The 23,405-nt window shown below is 46.4% G+C and overlaps 1 protein-coding gene across 6 annotated transcripts; it reads right to left on the bottom strand.

Moving 5' to 3' along the window:
• Positions 1 to 1,551: 1,551 nt before the first annotated feature.
• On the bottom strand, positions 1,552 to 22,366 carry inpp4aa (inositol polyphosphate-4-phosphatase type I Aa). Of its 6 annotated transcripts, none has more exons than XM_030343188.1 (25): positions 22,206 to 22,365; positions 18,260 to 18,333; positions 17,647 to 18,042; positions 17,260 to 17,304; positions 16,956 to 17,074; positions 16,395 to 16,511; positions 15,646 to 15,725; positions 15,359 to 15,476; positions 14,915 to 15,005; positions 14,331 to 14,478; positions 12,707 to 12,837; positions 12,034 to 12,138; positions 11,806 to 11,914; positions 11,253 to 11,439; positions 10,343 to 10,654; positions 9,840 to 9,993; positions 9,352 to 9,537; positions 9,210 to 9,242; positions 8,743 to 8,915; positions 7,186 to 7,309; positions 6,016 to 6,283; positions 5,348 to 5,445; positions 3,928 to 4,040; positions 3,365 to 3,519; positions 1,552 to 2,962 (listed from the first exon to the last, which is right to left on the bottom strand). In XM_030343188.1, the coding sequence occupies exons 3-25, from the start codon at positions 17,744 to 17,746 to the stop codon at positions 2,830 to 2,832; spliced, it is 3,099 nt and encodes a 1,032-aa protein (XP_030199048.1). In that variant the 5' UTR covers positions 17,747 to 18,042; positions 18,260 to 18,333; positions 22,206 to 22,365; the 3' UTR covers positions 1,552 to 2,829. The 6 variants fall into 6 exon arrangements, with proteins under 6 accessions (XP_030199048.1, XP_030199049.1, XP_030199051.1 ...); XM_030343189.1 differs by lacking the exon at positions 22,206 to 22,365 and adding an exon at positions 18,886 to 19,111; XM_030343191.1 differs by lacking the exon at positions 18,260 to 18,333 and having other exon boundaries at positions 9,361 to 9,537; positions 22,206 to 22,366.
• Positions 22,367 to 23,405: the final 1,039 nt, after the last annotated feature.

Raw genomic sequence — 23,405 nt, 5'->3', positions numbered from 1 at the left:
TGTATGATTCTCACAGTGTCCAAACAAAGAAAAAACAGAAAAAGCATTAACTCCAAGTTGTAACAATCTATCAAACAATGTATGTCTTTCTGTCCTATTTTCTTAATCTACACAGTTTAACTGAAAAATATGTGCAGGTACATCATTTTTTAACTTGAGATTGTACAGAGAAATAGTGTCTACCCCTGCCTTCTTTTCCTCACCCTCTCGGCCATTCCATCATTAAGCCCCCTTTAATTATTTCTCTCAGCTCCACTCTCCTCCAGGATATATGAACATCTAGGCCTACCTCTCAACTCAAACTCTATTTTGCGTTCTGATAGCCTACTCTTCTAAATCGCGGAAGTGATCAGTATGTAGCAGTGGTGCGCGGGTACATAAATGACCGCAATGACGCATGACTTTTTGTGGTTCACCTTGCGGCCTAAAGTTACCCCTCCGTCTTGTAGGTCGCAGACAGACCCTACTCGCTCATTCCCCCCAGGGTGTCCCGGAACCCAACAAAATGGGATATTAGATCTAACTCCAATTCTAAAAAAAAACAGTTAGAATGTCAGTAATAATATCAGGTCGAGCCGATTTCCCCCCTCTTGAGGCTTCAAGAGCAGCGGCAGAGTCAGAACCGATGACTATTTTGATCCTTTGTGGTATGGCCCTGACGGGCTAGGTTGACTCAGAAAGGGGTAAATGTTCCGCACGTGGTTCATTCTAACAGAGACACAAGGCAAACGAGAGTGCGTTCTGGGAGTCCGCCCACTCCCACATTTATATCGGGAGTGGGCGGACTGGTAAATAAGCCACGCCTACATGTTCTAATTTACCCAGGTCTTTCTTGGCTTAAACGGAAATAGCAAAGTGGCCATGTTTGTAGTCTTTAACTTATCTACAAAATCATTAAAACCTTATATGGTGTTGGCCATTATGTGATGAAGAAACCATTCATAACTGTGGTTAGCTTGAAACATGTCATCAGAAATAGCATAGACTAAAATAATTTACATCAACACCATCATTTACACGGTGACCTGGACACACACTGTTAATTGTGTTCAATATGAAGGCGGTCGATGGAATTGCCCCTGCCTACATCCAAGCGCAGAGGCGCCGCATCCCATTAGGCATACCAGGCAACTGCCTGGAGCCCCGCAATTGTTTCGGGGCCCCGGGCCACGGGGGGGGCCCCCTAGAGCCAACACACTACCTAGAATCGCCCCTGTCCAAGCGTTGGACATCGACCGCCACACACCCCAGCTGTGTGGCTTGACCAACGCTGGTAGGCCTACCCCCATCGCGAAGAGCAAGCAAAGGTCGATCAGCTAAGTCACAACTCTTCTCTGTTTTGGGTCCTCAGTGACGGAACGAGCTCCCTGCCGATGTCAGGATCGCAGAGTCGCTCACCAGCTTCCGCAAAAGACTCAAAACCCACCTGTTCAGAGTTCATGTAAAATGTAAATGTGTAAACCTCTGAATGTTAGTAATGACAGATAATACGCTTTTAAATGTGTGTCTAGCTTTCTGGTATTAATGACTCATTGAAGTTATTACAATAACGATTTTGCATTGAATATCCTTTATTAATTATTTACTAGTTTCCAGTTTGCACATCTGTGCAAGTGCGGGCATAACCACAATACAGGCCTACACCCCAGTTTACATTTACAACTGTTCAAATAAAAATACAACTTGAAAACATAGTGCGATAGCATTCAACCACTTATTTTGTAACAATCCAAGGGCTCAGCATAAATTGTTTAAGCCAAATAAAACTTTCAAAATAAAATCAAGTGCCTCAGTAATTTACATTAAGATACATTGGCCATTATTGGTGAAGTGACAACAGAAAGACTGTGAGGTGGAAATGGTATAAGAAGAACCTTATTTTAACATTGAAACATTGTGCAGGTTTCTTAATTTTCTACGTGCAGTTAATATCTCAAAAATAAAACACAATTCAATAACTACTAAGTCAGTTAAAAGGATGGATGAATAATACCTTTTTAAAAAGACTATTCCAATTCCATTTCCCATTATTAATAAATTATTATTTATTATTAGTTATCATTCTGATTTCAAAACATCTTTCTGTTGAAATAATTTTAAAGTCCCCACTGCACGTTAACCTGTGATAATATGACCATCTCTGTCTATGTTTGAAGTTCTCAGATGTCACATTGTATGAGGATGTCATTCAAAGAGGGTGGCTTCATAGCATGAGGCTTCAAGTATCAGAAAATATCAGACATAAGTCATGCTATAGGTGCTAATTAGAGAGACAGAGAGAGAGATTTGCAGAAAAGTTCATGTTAAAGGAAAGAAAGCACCAAAACGAAACTTAAACTAAGGCTAAAATGAACCATGACATGTACACAATTTTCCATATGGCCCTCCCTAACAGAAACGCTTTGCTAAAATGAGATAAAAGCAATTGGTTGTTTTGTTATTGTACATCATTAGACAACTACTGTGTCCAAGCTATTGTTTCATGTCATTTGAGATGAGGCATCTACAGAAATAGTGAAATAAATAAACCCTTGAATTTAGAATGATTCCCAGATGTTGCTACTGCTGCTATGTCATGTAGAAAGCTACATCTCTGAATAGTGTTGCTTGTTGTTATCAGTATATAGGAAGGAATGTTCTGGTTGTAACTACAGGGAGGTTGGGGCGCTGCAATAGAATAATCAGTCGAACAGTATTACTGCCATTTAAACTTTGACCTTATAAAACTGACTAAGCACAAAACCCAAGTGTTTCCATTTTGTGTTCTTAAATAGTTTGTGTTGTGCCATTGACCTCCGCCTCCACATCGACTCTAATAAAAATATCCCCTTAGGTCTCTACTTTGCCGTATGTTCCCTCAGGTGGGCGGTACTGCTTAGGGAAGGCCTTCAGCTGGAGAGAGTTAAAGGCATATTTCCGACATCCCACGTTCTTCATAGTGTTCTCCCTCCTGCAGCCCTCACTGTGGTGAGTAGGGGAACAGAAGAACAGCACACAGTCATTTCCACGGACAAACAACATCCCAATAACTCCTCAAAAAATTTCTTGCATGCCGTCGTTCCACCAATAGTTATATTGCACTGTTCCATTAAATGTATTACATTGGGGTATGTCCACCGGGAGGGGGGTGGGGGGACACACACACAATGGACACAAAGAAACAAGTCTCTGAATTAAGAATTAAGCATTTACTCGTCTCTGAGAAGTTCTCAACAGTGGATTTGATATACAGTTGTATTTAGTTTCTAATTTATTATATAGCTGCTACGGCCATGATATCCACATAGGACGACATGAATAACAACCTGCTCCCATAACCTCCAACCCTCCTCCTCCCCCTCCGCCTCCCTCGTCCGTCACTGACCTGCGCATGCAGTCCAGGGCCTGGTAGAAGACCTGCGGGGCCAGGCCGTGCTCCTGCTGGAGCACCTGGCACTGCTCCAGGGTGAGGGACATGGCCGTGCGGTCCTTGGCACTCTTGCAGCTGGTGAAACGCACGCCATTCAGACGACGACACGCCTGGAAACAGGACAGAGAGGGAGAGGGGGTGGGCCACAGTTTTACGTTTTTTGAAAACAGCTATTTTACGCTGATTTTGGGGACAGCTTACACTTTTTCCCTTTCATCAGGAACAGCAAAGTGTTTCTCCATCTTTACATTACTTAATGTGCAGTGTATTACCTACTAGCACCTTACACAATACAGGTCAGTACGGGCCACCGTCGTCATTGAAAGTTCGGGGTGAAGGGCGGATTAAAACATGTCATATTCAAAAACAAAATGCATATATTTTGTAATGTGTCCAGGTTGTCCCTCTTTACATAATATGCATTTTACCAATTGTAAGTGTTTTCTCATTAGGCCCTCACTAGGAGAAGTTGTCTTTCTTTCCTTGGACATTAATGTAAGGAGGAGAAGGACTGTTACCTCTGCTGCTTGCCAGAGAATGTCCACGTTCTTGCTCTTCCGGGCGTTGATATTCTGGCCGAGTACCTTCAGCAGCTCACTCAGACTGGTGGTGTTACGAGAGCGGGGCAGGCCTTGGGGGAACGGGGACGAGAGAACGTGATGAGAGTCATACACACACATACACACCAGTGGCGGCTGGTGGTTTTTAAAGTGAGGGAGGAAGGAATTGGCCTGCCATTGGCCTGCTTGCACTGTTGGTGTATGGTGGCATAAGAATGTGAGACTCAAGTTGTTTCAGGGTGTTTTGGTGAACTACAAAATAGCAGGGAGGGAGTTATGTGAACAAAATGTATACAAAGCCACCAGTGGCATCACTGTAATTTGAGAAGGAAAGGATGCAAAGCATATTAGTCAAATCAGGCCTACTATTGATTTGTAAAAGTAAATAAAAAAATCTGGGCCTATTATTGGGCCTATTTTTGCCCTCACTGACTGAAGTTATTTAGCTATGTTTATTTTCAGTTACAATTGCTTGTAATGCTACCAGTAAGTCAGCAAACCATGTAGCACTCACAACACTGACGGTGCCATTACTTCTGATGACCTTGATTTTGGGAAGTGGTCTACCTCTTTCTGAATGAATGGAATGGTTTTTGTAATAAGACGTTAACAATGTCCTCCGTTTCCAATGTTTCCATTGTGCATTTAGGATCTCGCTATCGCAGATTTCACTTACTCTGCGTCTCTCAGACTGAGCACCGCGGCAATGCAGACCGGGTTTGTTATCGACAGCGTTGCCAGATTGGGCAGATTTCCCGCCCAATGATAATTTTTCCAGCCTAACATGGTTAAAAGTAGCCCAATTGGGTGGGAAATCGGACCAATCTGGCAACACTGCTCAACATCCAGGGATCCTGCTTATTGGTTCATAGCGCAGACGGATAGATTTTTGCGCGAATCAGACCCCTTAAGGTCCCACCCACTCAGAGGAGGATTTTCCTCCTCTCTTCCATTGAAACCCATGTTATCCACCGGCCGCCAGTACTTTCGGGAAAATGAATGGGAGTGGACGGCGGCGGAGGGAGGACGTTCCTCCCTGAAGTAATTGTCAATAGGCGATAGGGGGTGCTAATGTCCCTTTACCCAGGGAAACGAACATTATATATTCAAAGGCAATAAAGTAGTCATATTTAAGGGCATTAATTCATTACAATAGTCGGGGCAATCTAAATGTTTTATTCTCAACAATGTTAGGGAGGATCTTCCTCCCTCTCCTCAATGGAGAAGCCTCCACTGATACACACACACACACACACACACACACACACACACACACACACACACACACACACACACACACACACACACACACACACACACACACACACACACACACACACAGACAGTTGCAGTTATTGCAATGCCAATGGGGACTCACAGTCCTCCGGCAGGACCTCTTTGAACTGGTCGTAGTAGGAGCTGAGCCGGGCCAAGCTCTCCAGGTTGATCCCCTCCTGTAGTGAGGTGTCTCCGAACCTGAGGAACCCATTTCAATGTTAGGATTATACCAGGAGTTGGCCACAGGACAGATATGATCAAACAGCCTCAGAGAATGTACATTATAGAATATGACCTTAGTCTCTTTATGTAAAGTAAGGGTTACATTAGAGACGTTAACTTGATCTAGACTCACAAAGCTTTCATTTTGGGGTTGTCAAGAATAGTCTGCGGAATGACCTTCAGCCGCGGGCCCTTATCACACTAGTCAATCTAAGACAATTCCATCCATGGTAAAACAGAGGGCAGCACAATATTAACTATAAACTATTTGAAACACTATTAGTTATTGGAAATTGTTGATTTTTAACTATTAACTGTAATTTATTTGACTTTGATGTAATGTGGTGTTTTATAAAAAAAAATCACTTTAGGCACTGCTTCCCTTCTTCCTCAAGTCTAATGATTCTGCAGTGAAGCATTCAGCGTTCAACCCCTCCGCTCAGAGTCCCCTCCGCTCAGAGGATCCTTCGGCTCAGAGGACCCCTCTGCCCAGAGGACCCCTCCGCCCAGAGGACCCCTCCGCCCAGAGGACCCCTCCCCACTCACTTTTCAGCCAGCGTCTGCTGCTCGTTGATCCCCACGTTGAACAGCACCGGCTGCACGCGCAGCAGCATCCCGTTCTGGATCTCCCGCGGCAATGCGTCGAACATGGCCCCCGCTATGGGCACCCTGACGTTGAAGCCGTTCCGGTTGCCCGTGATGACCGGCATCATGTCCGGGGCGAAGGCCGACGTGGCCTGGGTCACCTTGAAGGTGACGTTCCTCAGGTCCAGCACGCCCACGCTCATGTCCTCCAGCATGGCCAGCTCCTCCCCTTGGTAAGGCAGCATCCAGGGGGGGGCAGAATAGACGTCACTTTAACATGCTTAGGCCCAATCCCGTTTCTACCCCTTACCCCTCCCCCTTCCCCTTACCCCTTCCCCTTACCCCTTCAAAACAAGGGGGAGGGGTAAGGGGAAGGGGTAAGGGGTAGAAATGGGATTGGGCCTTAACATACACGCTTTCTTCTGTACTTTTCCTTTCCATCGTCGAGTGAAATCAGGATGACTGGGTCAGTTTCCCTTTCAAGGTATTTGTTTTGCACAGCTTTGTTAAGCGTAGTGTTACAACACACACACAAAGACACACAAAGACACACACACACACACACACACACACACACACACACACACACACACACACTCACACACGCACACGCACACACACACACATCTGATGCATTCGAGACAAACCACTTTAGATGTATTGTTTCTTTGCTAACCATAACAATTAGCCTAAACATTTAGAGTAAACAGAAATTCTGGGCCAGCCATTTTTCTCATTATTTAGCATGAATAATCTTGTTTGATCATCATTCTACCTTGGTATGGGGAACGTCTTGCATGTTTCTCCTGATCTAATTTTATCTAATCTGATCATCCATTGGAGATAGTGAGGTGTTGATAAGTGGAAGCAAAATAAGAATAAAACACTCCCAGCCAACTCCTCCTGTGAAGTCCACTGGGGATTGGCCCGAAGATGGAAAAAAGATATTGAGATTCGCCAGCAGAGAGCTTTCCCTTTATTATAGCCTTGACTCCACCCCATCGCTCCCTGTGTGTTTTTTTAATTAAGTGAAATCAAAGACCAATCAGGGAATCAGAACTCACCCTTTTCTTTTCCATCGTATTAATAAGTAGAGTGAAACCATAAAGACACACGTCAACAAAGACTCACCGTGGGTGCTGAGTAGGACCTCATACTGCGCCAGGAGGCCTATGGTGTGGAGCTGCCTGAGGAAGCCGTCGTCGCACAGAGAATTCCTCAACTTCACCACAAAGCCACAGATCAGAGCCGTCAGCTGTAACAGCGTGTTCAAATGTTAACAATGTAGTCCTCTTGGTTTTCATCCCAGCTGTCTGGATTTCCAGAGAGCTGTGTTACAAAAGAGCTAGACCTAGATGTTATACACACTGTAATAAATATATATCATACAATCTGCAACACCATTATTTGTATTGTTTTAATATATACAGTGGTAGGCATAAGTTTATGAACCCATGTTAAAGTTCACAAGAAAGAGGAATAAAAATCTTTTGGGAATTGGTGTTAACGCCTTCATTAAAATAAATAGGAAAAATCCAACCTTTAAGGACACCAATTTGCTTTGTAAATGAATAATGTATCATAAGCAAATAAATGTCCTCCACAAAGACAGGGTGCATAAGTATAGACACCCCTATGTTAAATTCCCATAGAGGCAGGCAGATATTAAAATAGCCCCACATCATCACATACCCTTGACCATACCTAGAGATTGGTTTTATTCAGTTAGCCTATTAGCTGGTTTGATTTGCATTGAGAAATCATTAGGCTAACTAACAGCTATTAGGTTAACTGAAAAGGACCATGCAAATCTCTAGGTATTGTGAATGGTATGTAGTGATGTGGGCGATTTTAATGCCAAAGGCCTAGGTGACTTAATCAGGATGCATAGTATCCTGGATCCATGAAATAACATAAAATAAAAATCTGCCTGCCTCTATGGGAATTTAACAAAGGGGTGTCTATACTTTTGCACCCTGTATTTTAATGGAGAGCATTTATTTATGACGATACATTATTCATTCACAAAGCAAATTTGTGACCTTATCGGTTGGATTTTTCCTCATTTGTTTAATTAAGGCATTACGATCAATTTCCAAAAGAGGATTTTTTATTCCTCTTTTTAGTCAACTTTAGCATGGGTGCCTAAACTCATACCTACCACTGTATATTTATATTCAGTCATTATATGAATCACCGTAATCATCATAATCACCATAATTCACATGATTATCATAATCACAATAATCCTAATTAAACAATAATAAGAATCACGATTATAATCCTAATCATGATGATAATTTAATAATACCTAAACATCAACATAGAATCATCCTCATCAACACCTTATAGGTGACATATTATACCACCAGGTGTGAGTGTGATTAGCCGTCACAAGCCGTCTTGAAAATCAGTCTCTTCTGACATCACAGGTGGGCGTGTCCACCTAGATGTGTGCTGGATAGATCAGTCTACCAGCCTACCCATTGGACTGTAGCAAACGTTGCTCATCCGACCGTCGAACATCTAGGTGGACACGCCCACTAGGTATGTCAGAAGAGGCAGATTTTCTAAATGGCTTCGTAAAACTAATCCCACACACATCTGGTAGCATAGTATGTCCCCTTTAATCATACATATCAGTCGGGGCTTATGTTGGCGTGCCCGGCGAGCGGCCGCGGGACTGACCGTCTGGCAGAAGACCACGTCGCGGCGGTACTGCATGGTGAGGCTCAGACCGATGGTGGGAGCGTTGTCCTGCATCAGCAGGAACACCATGGCCTTCCGGGCCTTGTCGCTCATCAGGGACACACAGTCTGTCAGCGTGCTGAGCAGAGGGTACAGGGCCTCGCTCCACTCGCCTGAAGACACACACGCAGAGATGCACGCACAAACACACACACACACACACACACACACACACACACATACACACACATCACAAACGCATGCCAACACACACACGTGTGTTATCATTCGCCAGGGCTAGCATTAACCTGTGCTAACATTGTCTGGTGGTAGCATTACATAGAATATATTACATGCGTTTACATGAGTTTTTTTTATATTAGTTTAATATGTAATGGTGAAACTCTTCACCAAGATTCCTTCTTCTAATGAACAAAAACACATCAGCAATGCAGAAGCATGCTCACCTGGGGATGATTTTTCTACTTCCGGGTTGCAATCTAGAGATGAAGAGAGAAGAGGAGACTGTGAAATAAATACTTTAAAGATCATAACACCTTCACAAGAATGAATGTAGAATGAACCATCAATGAGGCAACATAAACCTACTCCTCTGACCCAATGGGCGTAACAGGCATGCAGTACTCTGATGGGAGAACGATGGTTTGGATGAAAGATGATGACGCAATGATGAGGTTGAGAGTGATGAGGATGAGGATGATGGCAATGATGATGGGAGTTCCCTCTCATTTCGCCCAGGGTGTATCCAGAACACTTCTTGGTTGCTATGGATACCTCATGAGATTGACATATTCCAATTAACACGCATGCGTTTTTATTCAGACAATGTTTGTGACGCTACAAATCACAATGTATAAAACTATCATATTGTGTGGTTGTGTGGTTGTGTGGTTGTGTGTGTGCGAGCGTGCGTGCGTGCGTGTGTATGTGTGTGCATGCTGCAAGCGTGTGTTTGCGTGTGTCTGCATGTGTGTGTGTGTGTGTGTGTGTGTGTGTGTGTCTGCATGTGTGTGTGTGTGTGTGTGTGTGTGTGTGTGTGTGTGTGTGTGTGTGTGTGTGTGTGTGTGTGTGTGTACCTTTCTTGCTGGCACTGCCCAGCTCTTCACTAGAGAGCAGGAAGACGTCTTCAGAGCTGCTGTCACTCTGTATTGTGTTGGCCCTCTGCAGAAGTCTGGTCACCCGCTGGATCACACACTCCAGGCTCTTGTTTACGTTCATCCAAACCTTTTCCTGCACACACAAACACATTTTACTACCAAACTAGCAAACAATCACAATGAAAAACATACTGACACAAAGTACATGCGGGTTTTAAATAGGAGGGGGAGGTTGAAGAAGATAAGGAGGAGGAGGGTTACGCAGAGGAAGAGGAAGAGAAAGAGGAGGAGGACTTGGTAGAGGAGGAGGAGGAGGAGAGGGAGGAGAGGAAGGAGGAAGGGAAAGAGGAGAAGAAGGAGGAGAGGGAGGAGGAGAGGAAGGAGGAGAGGGAGGAGGAGAGGAAGGAGGAGAGGGAGGAGGAGATTGAAGAGGAAGATGAAGGAGTAGGAGGAGGAAAGGAGCTGGTCGGCCGAGGACTCACCCACTCTTCCTCATGCCATTCAACGTGTAAGGAGGCGCGCTTGTTTTTACTTCCCTCAGGTCCCTCTGGGTATGAGTGGCGGGAGGGCGAGCTGCCCTGGCGAGACGGGGAGGGGGGTTGGCGGAAGGAAGGGGAGTGGGGCTGGCGGGAGGAAGGGGAGCGGGACGGGGAGTGGGTGGAGGAGGAGGGAGAAAGGGAGGACGCGGAAGGCGAAGGAGAACCCTGCCGGGCGAACTCTGGCCGGGCAGCGGCCAGCGCTAAGATGGCGGAGGACAGGAGCTTGCAGTCACAGACCGTCACCAACTGGCGAGTCTGACAGGAGAGAGAGAAGGGGAGAAAGAGAGAGGAATCAGCCTGGAATAAACCTTGAGTGGGAATGAATGTGTCGGACTGAATGATGTATATGTTTGTGTCAACATGAATGAGCAATGTGCAAGTGTGTGAATGTTGGTGCAAGAAATACAATGGAAATCAAGTGTGACATCTGAAATGTACACATGGGCTGAGGGCATAAGTGTCTTAACAGCCAATGAGTGTTCAGTCGATGGGGTAAGGCGATAATAAGCAGATACTTGCAGAACGGGACGTCAACTGTCATCAGCCAGTCATAAAGCAAGAGAGCTTATTTTCTCAAGATTCGACGAGTCCTAGACCTTGCATATCTATCTTTAAACCATGATTCACGGCATTGTCCAAAGCAATGTAAAATGCTCCCACTCTGGGGGATTAGTGAAAACCACGGATGTGGTACAAATCTGAAACCTGTCAGCGTGTGCGCCTATTAAAATGGCCAATGTTCCCTTCAGAATTAAAGCACAGTCTTTATGTCACGTGATTGACTTTAGCTTGTGTGCCATCCGACTTGTGATATGAATCTAAAGCTGCTTTGGGAGGATACTTGAAGACCTACCTTCTCAGAGAGGATGGCTAGGGTCCGCTCCAGAGCGTTAGCTGAGCGATCCTTGGCGGAGCGGGACAGGCGCTCTGTGTAGTAACACACCTGAGTCTTCAGCGTGGTGATCTGACCAATCAGATCCTTCGCTCGCACCACATCCTGTGGCTGGTAGTGAGTCGGCTTGGAACTGAAGCCAGCAGCACTTGATAGAGAGAGGGAGAGAGAGAGAGAGAGAAAAATCACAATACAGTAAAGTTAGTATTATCTTGTCATACTTTATACATTTTATACATTTCATAAAACTATTAACTATTATCAGACACTTTAATTCAAAACAACTGAAAGTGAATTGAGATACATATCGTTAAAGAGCAGGTTGATTTTGAATATTCGGCTCACAGATTCCAACAGGAAGACTGTGGATATGGGGATCAAACCCACAACCTTTGGGCTGCTCCCCCTGTTTCCCCTTTTAGCAAAGCTATCATCTGTCTTGCCTCGCAATTTGCTCAACAACCCGTCCGGGCCGCTTGCCTCAGCAAGGCCGGCCCTCGGCCTCCCTACTCACTGTCTCCTGGCCTCCTCCAGCTTCTGCACCATCCTGCGGAGGCCACAGGTCTTGAAGCCCTGGTGGTGGGCTGCCGGAGCCCCCAGGGTCACTATGTCGTACGTCTTGTCTGAGGGCAGCGAGGAACAGGGGCAGATGACCAGAGTCGACACTGAGTGCACCACCCGTCACATACTTGTACCCTACTATGCTTGAGCTGTGTTGGGTGCGGTTTGTTGGGGTGCCTACCGTAGCCAGTCTCCCCCTGAACCCTCATTCTCTGGATGTGCAGGTTAGTGGGGATGAACTCTAACTTCTTCTCGGCTTTCAAGGTGCTGGATTTAAATGAGGGACCTGACGGAATAAAGCATAGGGAGTTGAGAGTTGAGGATGACCATAGGGTTTGTACAGAGCTAACATAGAGGCTAGATAGATACTTCATCTGTCATGTAGGATTACAGTTGAAACGGTAGTGTGGCATTATTTGATTATAGCAACACATGCACTGTGTATAATATACTATGTGATGCAAAATAAATCATTCAGAGAACTCACATGGACATGTTTGTTTCACCGTGCTACACTGATTACAATCAGCCTATATTTAACAGCCTTGCTGTTGCAGTGTGGGCTTTGATGTGATATTTTTGTTGTGATATTATTTTTTGTATTATATTATTCTTGCAACTCAACTCAATGATCAAAAATATAAGTGAGGAATATTTTGCTTGAGACAGTCATTTATTTGAAGTGTCAATCCGCCACCATGTAAACATCAACTGTCCAGATATAACATTGGTTGTCTGTCAATCAATCGGTCACGTCACTGGGACACCTAGTGTTAAAGTGAGGATGTTGTGTTCATGCATATCACAAAAGAAGTGCCGTGTTGTGTTGTGTTGTGGGGTGGCGCGGTGCTGACCCCTGTACTCGTGCAGATCGCTGATGGTGTCCTGGTAGGTGAGGATGATGGTCTGGTACTGAGTGATTATCTCCCTGCGGAGGTTCTCCCAGCACGGAGACAGCTCCCCCAGCTCCTCCAGCTCACACACCCTGGGGACCACAAACACATACAGTTATACACCACAGTTAAGCCCCGTAGTGGATAGACCTCTTCAGTGGGGATATGTTCAGTCCCCTGTAGCAGCAATACACAAAATTGTTGCCTCGTTGATTTTCCTTGTTGGTTTTATTGAGTCTGATCGGAGCTGAGGAAATATTCCTTCCTGCATACATATGGACAATAAAGAAACTTCAAACTTGAAACAAGAGTATTGGGTTTGAAATATTATACGTGTAACACAGTGCCAGTAAACCATCTCCCTATCTCCTCAGCACTTTAGAACCACAGACAGCTTCTTGCCTCCCAAATCAGGGGTTGCAAGTTCAAGCCTCCTGCTGTGTAATTGTGTGGTGTCCAGGAAACGGTATTTCACAAGCATCAACAGAATTATGGGATGCAAGAACCCAATGTAGGTATCAAACCCTTCTTAAATGATCAGTATGCATAAATCACCAGAACTCAACATGCCCAAGGCTTTGATACCTGGACTGAAGACAACAATGTTTTACAAATAAGCTTGACCCTGCCACGGTGCAACGACCTGCCAACTATGCCTCACTTGCACTTTACATGAAACTCTCCCCTGGGCCCAGACAAGCCTACAAGCATCCTCAACACAAACTAACTGTAGTCATCTGTAGCATGCTCCACCTTTAAACCATCGGTACTTGTCCTTCAGAGCCTGGACTGCCCTAGCTGAACTAGTCCCTTCAGAACCCAGAGTGACGTCGCTGTACTAGTCCTTCAGAACTTAGACTGCCCTAGCTGTACTAGTCCTTCAGAACTTAGACTGCCCTAGCTGTACTAGTCCCTTCAGAACCCAGACTGACCTAGCTGTACTAGTCCCTTCAGAACCCAGACTGACCTAGCTGTACTAGTCCCTTCAGAACCCAGACTGACCTAGCTGTACTAGTCCCTTCAGAACCCAGACTGACCTAGCTGTACTAGTCCCTTCAGAACCCAGAGTGACGTCGCTGTACTAGTCCTTTAGAACCCAGAACTTTTGAACCCAGACTGACCTAGCTGTCACTAGTCCTTCAGAACCAGACTGACATACCTGTGACTAATCCCTTCAGAACCCAGAATGACCTAGCTGTCACTGGTCCCTTCAGACCTGTGGGCCCGTCACCTCATGGTAGCTTCTCCCTGTCAGCCAAATTGCCAATTTAGCTGATCCAGACACGAAATTAATGGATGTATGAACCTTATTTTTGCTGGCAGAATATTTTGGACTGTTCCCAAACTGTTCATTAGAGAGAGAGATGGAAAGGGTGAGAGAGAAAGAGAGAGAGAGAGAGAGAGAGAGAGAGAGAGAGAGAGAGAGAGAGAGAGAGAGAGAGAGAGAGAGAGAGAGAGAGAGAGAGAGAGAGAGAGAGAGAGAGAGAGAGAGAGAGAGAGAGAGAGAGATGGGGGGAGTGAGAGACAGATAAAGCGAGCGAGCGAGCGAGAGAGAGAGAGAGAGAGACGGGCCATTAAAGCCTACCGGACCGCGTCTTCCTCCAGCAGCAGTTTGACAAACTGCCGTGGGATGTGCAGGGAGAGGACACTCTCTGCCATCTGCTCCAGGACGCGCAGGTGGTTCCCATCGGTGGTGGGGAAGCGGTACATCCGCGACATGACACCCCCGAACACTGTAGAAACACACACACATGGAACAGTGTTTACAAACACACCCACACATACACACAGTAGCCCTGCAGCCTTGAACATTGACCACATGTATACACTGTATCTTAAAGGCGCTGCAGGTAAGATGCTAGAGTTTTAAAGAGAGAGAAGCAAAAAATGATTTTGGACCTGACGGAACATTTTTTACATTTCCCAGCCTTTGTGAATGTTACGTTCACAGTAACATTGGAGCAAATGTGGTGACAGGCAAGATGGATAGTCAGAAAATCAATCAGGGAAGAGATACCCTGATTGGTCAAAAAAGAATTACAGAGGCAGGCGCCTAAAACCCAAAACAGAGATTCTCACAGTGCATTTCAGTCACTAACAGATGAAGGATGATTATGGCAAGCAATAAAAACCTACAGCACCTTTAACTCAAAACATATGACTACTTACCAGCCTTCAACAGCGGGTCTTTACACAGAGACGCAGACTTGGACTTGATGGCTGTGGACTGAGTCAGACTCTCGTCCACTGGAAGCACCATCTGATGAACAACCACACATACGCACACACATGCACACAGGCACATGGAGGGACGGACACGGGGACACACATAGGCACGCACACAAACATGTTAATCCTTGCTAAGAGATATCATTGCAAACATGCTAAGGCAACTACTACTGAAAGCTTCTTGCTTGGAGTCCAATGGGAAATCAGGTTATTAATTGAGGATCGCCTCATTTGTGTGTTGCTGAGGCTCAATGAAGCTGATGTTAACATTCGCAGTTTTCCCCCTGTGATGATGGCTGACGCCCCCACTATTGAGCAGCTCTATAGAACACCGGGTTTAACTTCTGCTCACCCTGAAGCGGGAAACGTTTCCGTATCACTCACCCGTCCGTTTACGGTGTCGCTCCTCTGTAACCTAGCAACGGGAGCCCTCTGTTCCCGATTCTCCTCGATCTGCCAGGCGATGATGGTGATGTTTCCAATGCGTTCTTTCTCCACCGACCTGACAGTGAGCCACACACATCCCGTCATCCGTCACTATCTCTAGACAGCAGAACAGTATCTGTGATTAATCAATTATGTCTGGCGCATTGTTTGTGGCTAAAGGCCAGGGAGGCGTCATGCTGAGACAGCAGCGGGGGGGGGATTCGATCACCTGACGCGCTGGTTACCTGAGGGTCAGATGCAGACGATGGTGCTTATCCTGCAGTAGCTCCTTCACAGAGAACATGGCGGAACCTAGCATGTACATCTGACAGACAGACATACACACACACAGGCAAACACCCAGGCAAACACACCCATACACACACACACGCATATACACACACACATATACGGTACACACACACACACACACACACACACACACACACACACACACACAGGCAAACACCAAGGCAAACACACACACACACACACGCATATACACACACACACACATATACACACACACACACACACACACACACACACAGGCAAACACCCAGGCAAACACACACACACACGCATGTACACACACATATACACACACACACACACATACACACACACCCAAAGGCAAACACACACAAATGGACATTTATTTCGATAGACTGGGTTTTAGAGAGGGTCTCTTTGAGTTTGGCTTTATTGACTTGAGTGAAATCCATTATTTAACGTTTTCGATTTTTGTACGATTCTACTGCTACAGTTGGCGTAGCGCACACGTTTACTGCATTTACTATTTCTGTGAAGTCTCTGTACAAGTGTTCAATATTATCCTTGGCATATTTGAACGCACAATGGCGCTTTGTGTGCCAGATCATAATCTGGCCTGGCTCCAGAGCCCAAGTGTTAGCCAACGTGTCCCAATTGTGTTGCGGCCTGACATGACGCGTGTGAGAGCTGTAGCAGACGGTCGATGGTCAGAGGTACGTACGGTTCCCTGGGAGCGGTCCTTCACGTCGTACACCGACAGCTTCACCTGAGTCTGCTGAGTGATCTGGGAGTCCTGGAAAAACGCTATGCTGCTCAGGTAGATGGGGTTGCTGGTGCCCTGATAGAATAGATAGATAACCAGAGAGAGAGAGAGAGAGAGAGAGAGAGAGAGAGAGAGAGAGAGAGAGAGAGAGAGAGAGAGAGAGAGAGAGAGAGAGAGAGAGAGAGAGAGAGAGAGAGAGAGAGAGAGAGAGAGAGAGAGAGAGAGAGAGAGAGAGAGAGAGAGAGAGAGAGAGAGAGAGAGAGAGAGAGAGAGAGAGAGAGAGAGAGAGAGAGAGAGAGAGAGAGATGGATGGAACGATCGATGGATGGACAGAAAGGCAGAGAGACAGACAGATAGATAAAACGATAGATTCATAGAGATAGATGGACAGACATTGAGAGAGAGAAAAGGGAAGAGACGTGTTGCGTTTCAGTGTATTTGCAGCTCATAGTGACTCCCCAGAGGGGAAGGAAGCAGTGCGGTTCACCCCAGTGGAGGAGCCAGGGCGACAGGACACACCTCAATGATCTCCGTCTGGGTGTGCTTGGTCCAGAAGGCCTGGGGAGGGGTGGTGCAGCTGACGGCCACAAAGCTGGTGGGCTTACGCTCCAGAGCAGGGGTCACCAGCTCACTGCAGGCTGCAACACAGCCGAGACGGAACAAGAGATTACACACGGTGGGAATGTGGACAAGGAGGACGGCTGGTAAAAGGAGGCCTTTTTATGCCCAGCTGACTGGCCTTCAAAGGCCAGGAGTCAGGTGGGGTTCAATGTGAGCCTGTTGTGTAATAAGAAACGTCATGTTTTGCAGTCCTCTGACCTACCCAGACTGAACTCCAGAACAGGCTCATCCGGGTCCTGACTGTTGCCTGAATCACACACAAACACAAACCAGCACAAAAAAAGATCACAAAGAGGCGGGGCTTTCCCCATCAAACCGATGAGGCACCCTTGAAGGTGACTCCGAATAAGAACACGACAAGAACAGCTCGGATGAACAAGTTGAGTCATGTGATGCAACCGAAGATACTCTCGCCAAACCCATGTAACTGAAACAGACGTCACTCCCCTCCGAGGTATGCTCTGAAGTCCCGCCCTCTCTCTCCTGCCAATCACACACACATGTGAGAGCCCCCCTGCTCCGGGCGTTCTGTCGGGAGACGACAACCCCCCCCGGGGAGGCGGCAAGTTAACGGGATCACTTCATTTACCTGCCAGCGTGAGGCCCATCATCTCAGCGGAGAGGTCAAAGGTGTTGGCGCGGTACACAGACCACGGGCGGTGCCGCGGGCTGCCGTCCCGACCCGCCATGACGGGTGGGGCGGTGGGCGGTGGGTCGGTGGGTGGTGGTGGTGGAGCGGGCGGGAGACTCGTAAGGCCTTAATGAGGAGCTCCGAGATCCAGCAGCCCGAGAGCTTTATTGGGGTCGGATATGCACCGAGAACCACAAGCCCTTTGATTCGCCTTTGAGTGTTTGTCCGTTTGTGTGTCTGTGCGTTTGTGTGTGTGTTTGTGTGTGTGTGTGTGTGTCCGTGTGTTTGTGGGTGTGTGTTTTTGTGTTGGGGGTCTCTGGTTCGTGTGAAGTCACGGCGGGCACTCTGGTGAGCCTGCAGGATGAGAGGGGATGACAACAAAGACACGCATCGTTTGTTCCCATGGAAACCAAAGGAGAGCGGGCATCCTGTTGTCTTGTTAGGTTATGCACATAATTATACAGATGGGTTTGAGGAACTATGCAGGTTAACACCTTTGTATCACAATATTTGGTTACGGGCTGCCAAAACAAGTGAATTCCAAATCACAGGATGAATTTTGGTTACTCACTGGGCAAAAAGACCAGGTGGATCCTATGTCAGTCACTACGTCATCAATGTAATATCAGACCAAACCAAATGATTCTGAAATGGAGATTGAGGCGTTATTTGACATTTATCCGTAGCAAGCAGACTTACTAAATTAAAATATTGCACTCTCCCCCTGTCTCTCTCCCCTATCTAGGTGCTAATAAAGAAACTGAAATGAAATGCCCTAAAGTATGTTCCCGGAGAGGTGCTATTTCTCACAGACAGACGCTGTGTGAAGAGACAAAGAGGTGCCACTGAATATGCACTTGATCCGAATCTCTGTGTATTACTGACGCACACGTACACAGACTTACATACACAAACACACACACACACACACACACACACACACACACACACACACACACACACACACACACACACACACACACACACACACACACACACACACACACACACACACACACACACACACACACACACACACACACACACACACGTGGCGCTCGCACGGCCGTATCTCATTGGTGGACCAAATTCTCTGGGCTGGCAAGGCAGATAAAGGGGAGGTGGCATCTCGCCTTATTTCGACATACGGGGAAAATTCAAAAAAAAAAAGTGGTACACACAGTACCACCGTCTTACCTTCGGCTCTCTCCCTCTCTCCTCCGTTTGTAAATTAATACAAGCACTAACCTATTGCTTTCTCTGATAAGCCTTGAACTCTCTAGGAAATTGACCTGAGTTTTAAGATGCACTCTGTCTAGCACACTAGTGGCTCTTTAACAGCACATTTAATCACTGAACGTAGCAGACAAGTGGTCGCAATAGACCTCCCTCTGTCGGGACACAGCCTGTCAGACCGTCACTGTTTCAGACTACTGCTCTCTTCCTGTATTCTCTGACACCAAAACTCGAGGGCTCCGCAGTGTGACACAGGTTTTTCTTTCATAGCTCAAGAGGTTTCACACAGATGCGTGCCGCTTTCAGCCCCACAAAGGGGAATAGAAACAAGAGAGAGAGAGCTTGTGAAAGAGGAAGTCAGCACTTCTATAAAGATTGCATTACGTATAAAACCAAGGGATTCTGTCCTCCTCTGTCACGGTGCACATGATCTTCTGCAACGCGGCACAGAGTCAACTTCTCTAAGGGTTTCTGAGTATAAAATATAGGACATCATATTGTAATTATGGTGATGGCTGCACAACAAGGATGTGGTTGCTGTAGTCAAATGGGCGAACGCAAAGCAGGTGAAACATGCACTGGAAGGGGGGAATTACTAACCTGGTGGGTGGGTGACACACACACACACACACACACACACACACACACACACACACACACACACACACACACACACACACACACACACACACACACACACACACACACACACACACACACACACACACACACACTCTACCACAATGTCATGTTTTGTCCGCCCATTCAAACAAGATCCGTTTGTGTCCTGCCTCATTTCCTGGCACTGGTGCATCATTCTAACTGTTTAAAAATCATCATTCGTATCATTCGTATCATTGATGCTGCATATGGATCATTGGTTGTCGTCGTCGTTGTTGTTGTTATCCCTTAACACGCTCCGGCGCTCCATTTCCTGGAGCTCTGCGAGCCCCCTCACAAAGAACCACTGAGTGTGCACCTGTTCAATCATGTGGAAGCGCTTCCACGCCACAGGTCTATTTTTACACTGATTTCCGATTCCACGTCACATGCAGCGCGTGAACGGAAGAACACACTGCTCCTCCCGTCTCCTGCCTTCCTCAGCGATTTATGAGACGTGGAGGATGAGCGCAGATAGCTCCCGGGTACGATTCACAAACAAAAGCCGGTACATGTGTCTCTGATTTCTTGGCATCACAAAGCAGCCGTTGCCACCAAACAGTAGGCAATTAGAAGACGCTACGCCTCATTAGGACGGGTGGGGGGCGGCGTTATCAGCGGGGGGGTGCGCGTTAACGCGCAGTAATCCCTGATGCTCTCTAGGAGGCCTCCGACTGATCTAACGGGGAACCGCGGGGGGTCCTGCTTCCTCATCATGACGTCTGTCTGCCTGCCCGCGAGCCTGTCTGTCCACTAGCCTATCTGTCCACCAGCGATGTCCATGTGCACATCGGGACAGCAGACTAGAGCTTTGGTTTCCCTTAGACAGAGGGGTGATAACTGAAGTCGTCGCTTGGGAGGTGGAGGCATGACAAAGACGATGGTGGACATGAGATGTTGGATGATCTGCGCGCCTCGGTGCATGAGACACAACCCGCTGCGTGCAGCTCAAGGCGAGACACTCCAGGTGCTGCCGGGGCCATGTGTGGCCCTGTGTGTTCAGAACAAGAGGCGGCCCCATGGGGCCGAGGGCGAGTCTGGCGGGGAAGCGACCCAGTTTGAGCAGGACGCTCTTCGCATCCCCAGCCCCCCTGCCGACGCTGTCAGGACCGGCTGCACCGCCGGCGCCGCAGTATCCCGGTCCCCCCCCCCCCCCCCCCCCCTTCCCCCCTTCACCAACCCCCCCCCCCCCGCCCCACCCGAAGCTTCTCATACCCCGTACCTCCCCCAGGGCTCCCTTCACAATCAACAACCTTGCCCCATCATCTCCATCTGAACCCAGGGTTGATCTCCTCTCCCCCCTGGGGCTCCGTCACCCTCTCTGTCCTCATTTCTCGGCCCCCCGCCCCACCCTGTGTGTTCTCTCTACCCTCACTCGGCTGGTTCCCCCACTAGATGATAACACCGATGTTGGGGTGTTTTTCTCTAATTCACCATCTCTTATTATTGATCTGTGTGTGGAGAGATGAGCTGACCAGGCTCCCTGGTCCCTGGTCGGGGGCTCTGCGCTGCACGATGGCATGCAAATGAATGAATTGTCATAAATCAGTGTCAGCACGGACAATCAAATATTCCGTATATCTATCACTGTGTACCTTATTAGGGCCACTGCTTCACTTACGAACGCTTCAGACACAAAATCCACACAATGAACAAAGAGTATCTGGTAACCCTGACAACTAGGAAATTGTACTTAGCATGATGCGTAACAAATGAAGATGCTGATGGTGATGACGATCAATCTCCCATGATGATGGGAGATTCCTGGTAGTGCAGCTTTACTCTAGTTAACTCTATCGTTTGCTTACTACAAATAATAAACTCCATGCAATGCATGCTGGTTAGTCTGAGACCCAGCAGAAAAAAAGACAGAACGAAAGAGAAAGAGGAAAGAAAGAAAGAAAGAAAGAAAGAAAGAAAGAAAGAAAGAAAGAAAGAAAGAAAGAAAGAAAGAAAGAAAGAAAGAATCGCCGTTTACAATGTAAAGTGTGTTTACACGAAAAACCTAATCCTTCACAATCCAACATCTGCTGGCAGCCAATGGCAAGCGCAGCTGTTTGACAAACATATGATGTAACGTGTTTGCTCTATGCATTTAAATGCAGAACAGTGTATACATAAATGATCTTCATACATCTGATATTACACTGGTTTGGAGATTATGAATGTGGTTAGGTCCAGGATGTTTACTATGAGTCAGGGCCATAACGGACTATAGGATTAAGCGAGCGAAGAAACAGACTGAGGCCATAGGATGCACAAGGCGATTTCGCGACCTCTTGGTCCACTCCTAAATATAATCGCTTCTGTCCCTGTGATTTCGAGTAAATCCATTGACACTTGACACAATAACAAAGATAGCGTCATGATATCTGACGGTGCTCATTCAATCAGGGCTGCTGCTTAGCGATTCTTTATCTTGCGTTTCCTCATGAGATGCTTTAACATAGACAACGTGTCTACCATAAAAAAAAGGACATGGATGTTTTGTAAATAAATGTATGTATAGCTATGATACCCTACAGTAGCTGAAATTCTCTATGCGCAATTAAATACATCACAGTGAACGCATATTATCTTCAAACGATGGAATACATCAACATCCACACATAAATACTTACGATCAGAAACCGGAGAATGTCCCATCCCAACAAGCGACATAAACATGATTTGTTTTCATAATGATGCGCATCTCGGGCTGCATTTTCGACGATGTCTGCAGTGGTAGAAGACTCGCCCTAGCACGCTGCCAGTGACACATTCAGACGTAATAACTCAGTTGTTAGCACCGCCCCTTTTCTCCAGTAAGACGTGCGCGCCAGTATCTCGTCCCCATGCATTCTCCTCTTGCGACCGTTACTGGCGAGAGAGAGAGGGCGGGACTTTTAGTTACACGAGTGAAGCTGCGAGGGGCACTTATTTTTACATTGTCAAAATATGTCATTTTTAGACAGAGAGAGAGAGAGAGAAGAGAGAGAGAAGAGAGAGAGAGAGAGAGAGAGAGAGAGAGAGAGAGAGAGAGAGAGAGAGAGAGAGAGAGAGAGAGAGAGAGAGAGAGAGAGAGAGAGAGAGAGAGAGAGAGAGAGAGAGAGAGAGAGAGAGAGAGACTTCAATAACTGTAATTGCTTTGTCATTTTCTTCCGAAAAATATACATTTGTATTCTCCTTGTGGTTGTTCTTCTTCTTGTTCTTCTTGTTGTTATTATTGTTATGGTGTTTTTATTATCCTCGCTCTGGGGGCTGTAAAGTGGCGTGCACCGTTTATCGGAAAGAAGTGAACGGAATTTGCGTTATGGTAGACCGGGATAACGCTAAAAGTCAGTATCCTCTCTCCTCTGACCCATCGAAGCAACATCCTAATTGGACAGGCTTTGTGAGTCATGTGTTGATGATATATATTTGCATCAGTAGCATCACAATAAAACTTGCGATGCACGTTTTTTTCCTTTCAATTAATTAATCCAGCATTTCGATTTAGCTTTAATATGGATTCAGGAGATCGTAGGTGGAGATAAGTGTAGCCCACATGTGCTACCAAATGTGTTCAATTTCGGCTGAATAAAATAAAAAAAAACACAATTTGAATTAGAATTAGAATAAGCGATCTCTGATGCTAACATTCTTTTAGGAGTCATTGGATCTCGCATTCTAGTCTTACACGATAGGTTATTTGATTACCATAGTGGTCTTACGTTCCATTCAATCCAAACTACAACTGAAACAAACGTCCTTTCAACCGTATCCCGAAACTGCAACTGGTGTCGATGAAACTCGGGTTGAAACACCCACTCCCACGCACCCATTATTTTCCTCTAGGTAGC

This window comes from Gadus morhua, chromosome 20 (assembly GCF_902167405.1).
Source record: "Gadus morhua chromosome 20, gadMor3.0, whole genome shotgun sequence".
Lineage (NCBI taxonomy): Eukaryota > Metazoa > Chordata > Actinopteri > Gadiformes > Gadidae > Gadus > Gadus morhua.
This window is presented reverse-complemented; position numbering and strand designations above follow the sequence as displayed.

What these genes read in the sequence shown, in the direction of transcription:
- inpp4aa (XM_030343188.1), bottom strand. Translation starts at nt 17,746, where the DNA reads ATGGCGGGTCGGGACGGCAGCCCGCGGCACCGCCCGTGGTCTGTGTAC. An exon ending in AGTAGAAAAATCATCCCCAG is followed by an intron (nt 8,916 to 9,209) that starts GTGAGCATGCTT and finishes GTGTGTCTTCAG; the next exon opens with GCGAGTGGAGCGAGGCCCTG. An exon ending in AGAGGTCCTGCCGGAGGACT is followed by an intron (nt 4,041 to 5,347) that starts GTGAGTCCCCAT and finishes CGTTCCCCCAAG; the next exon opens with GCCTGCCCCGCTCTCGTAAC.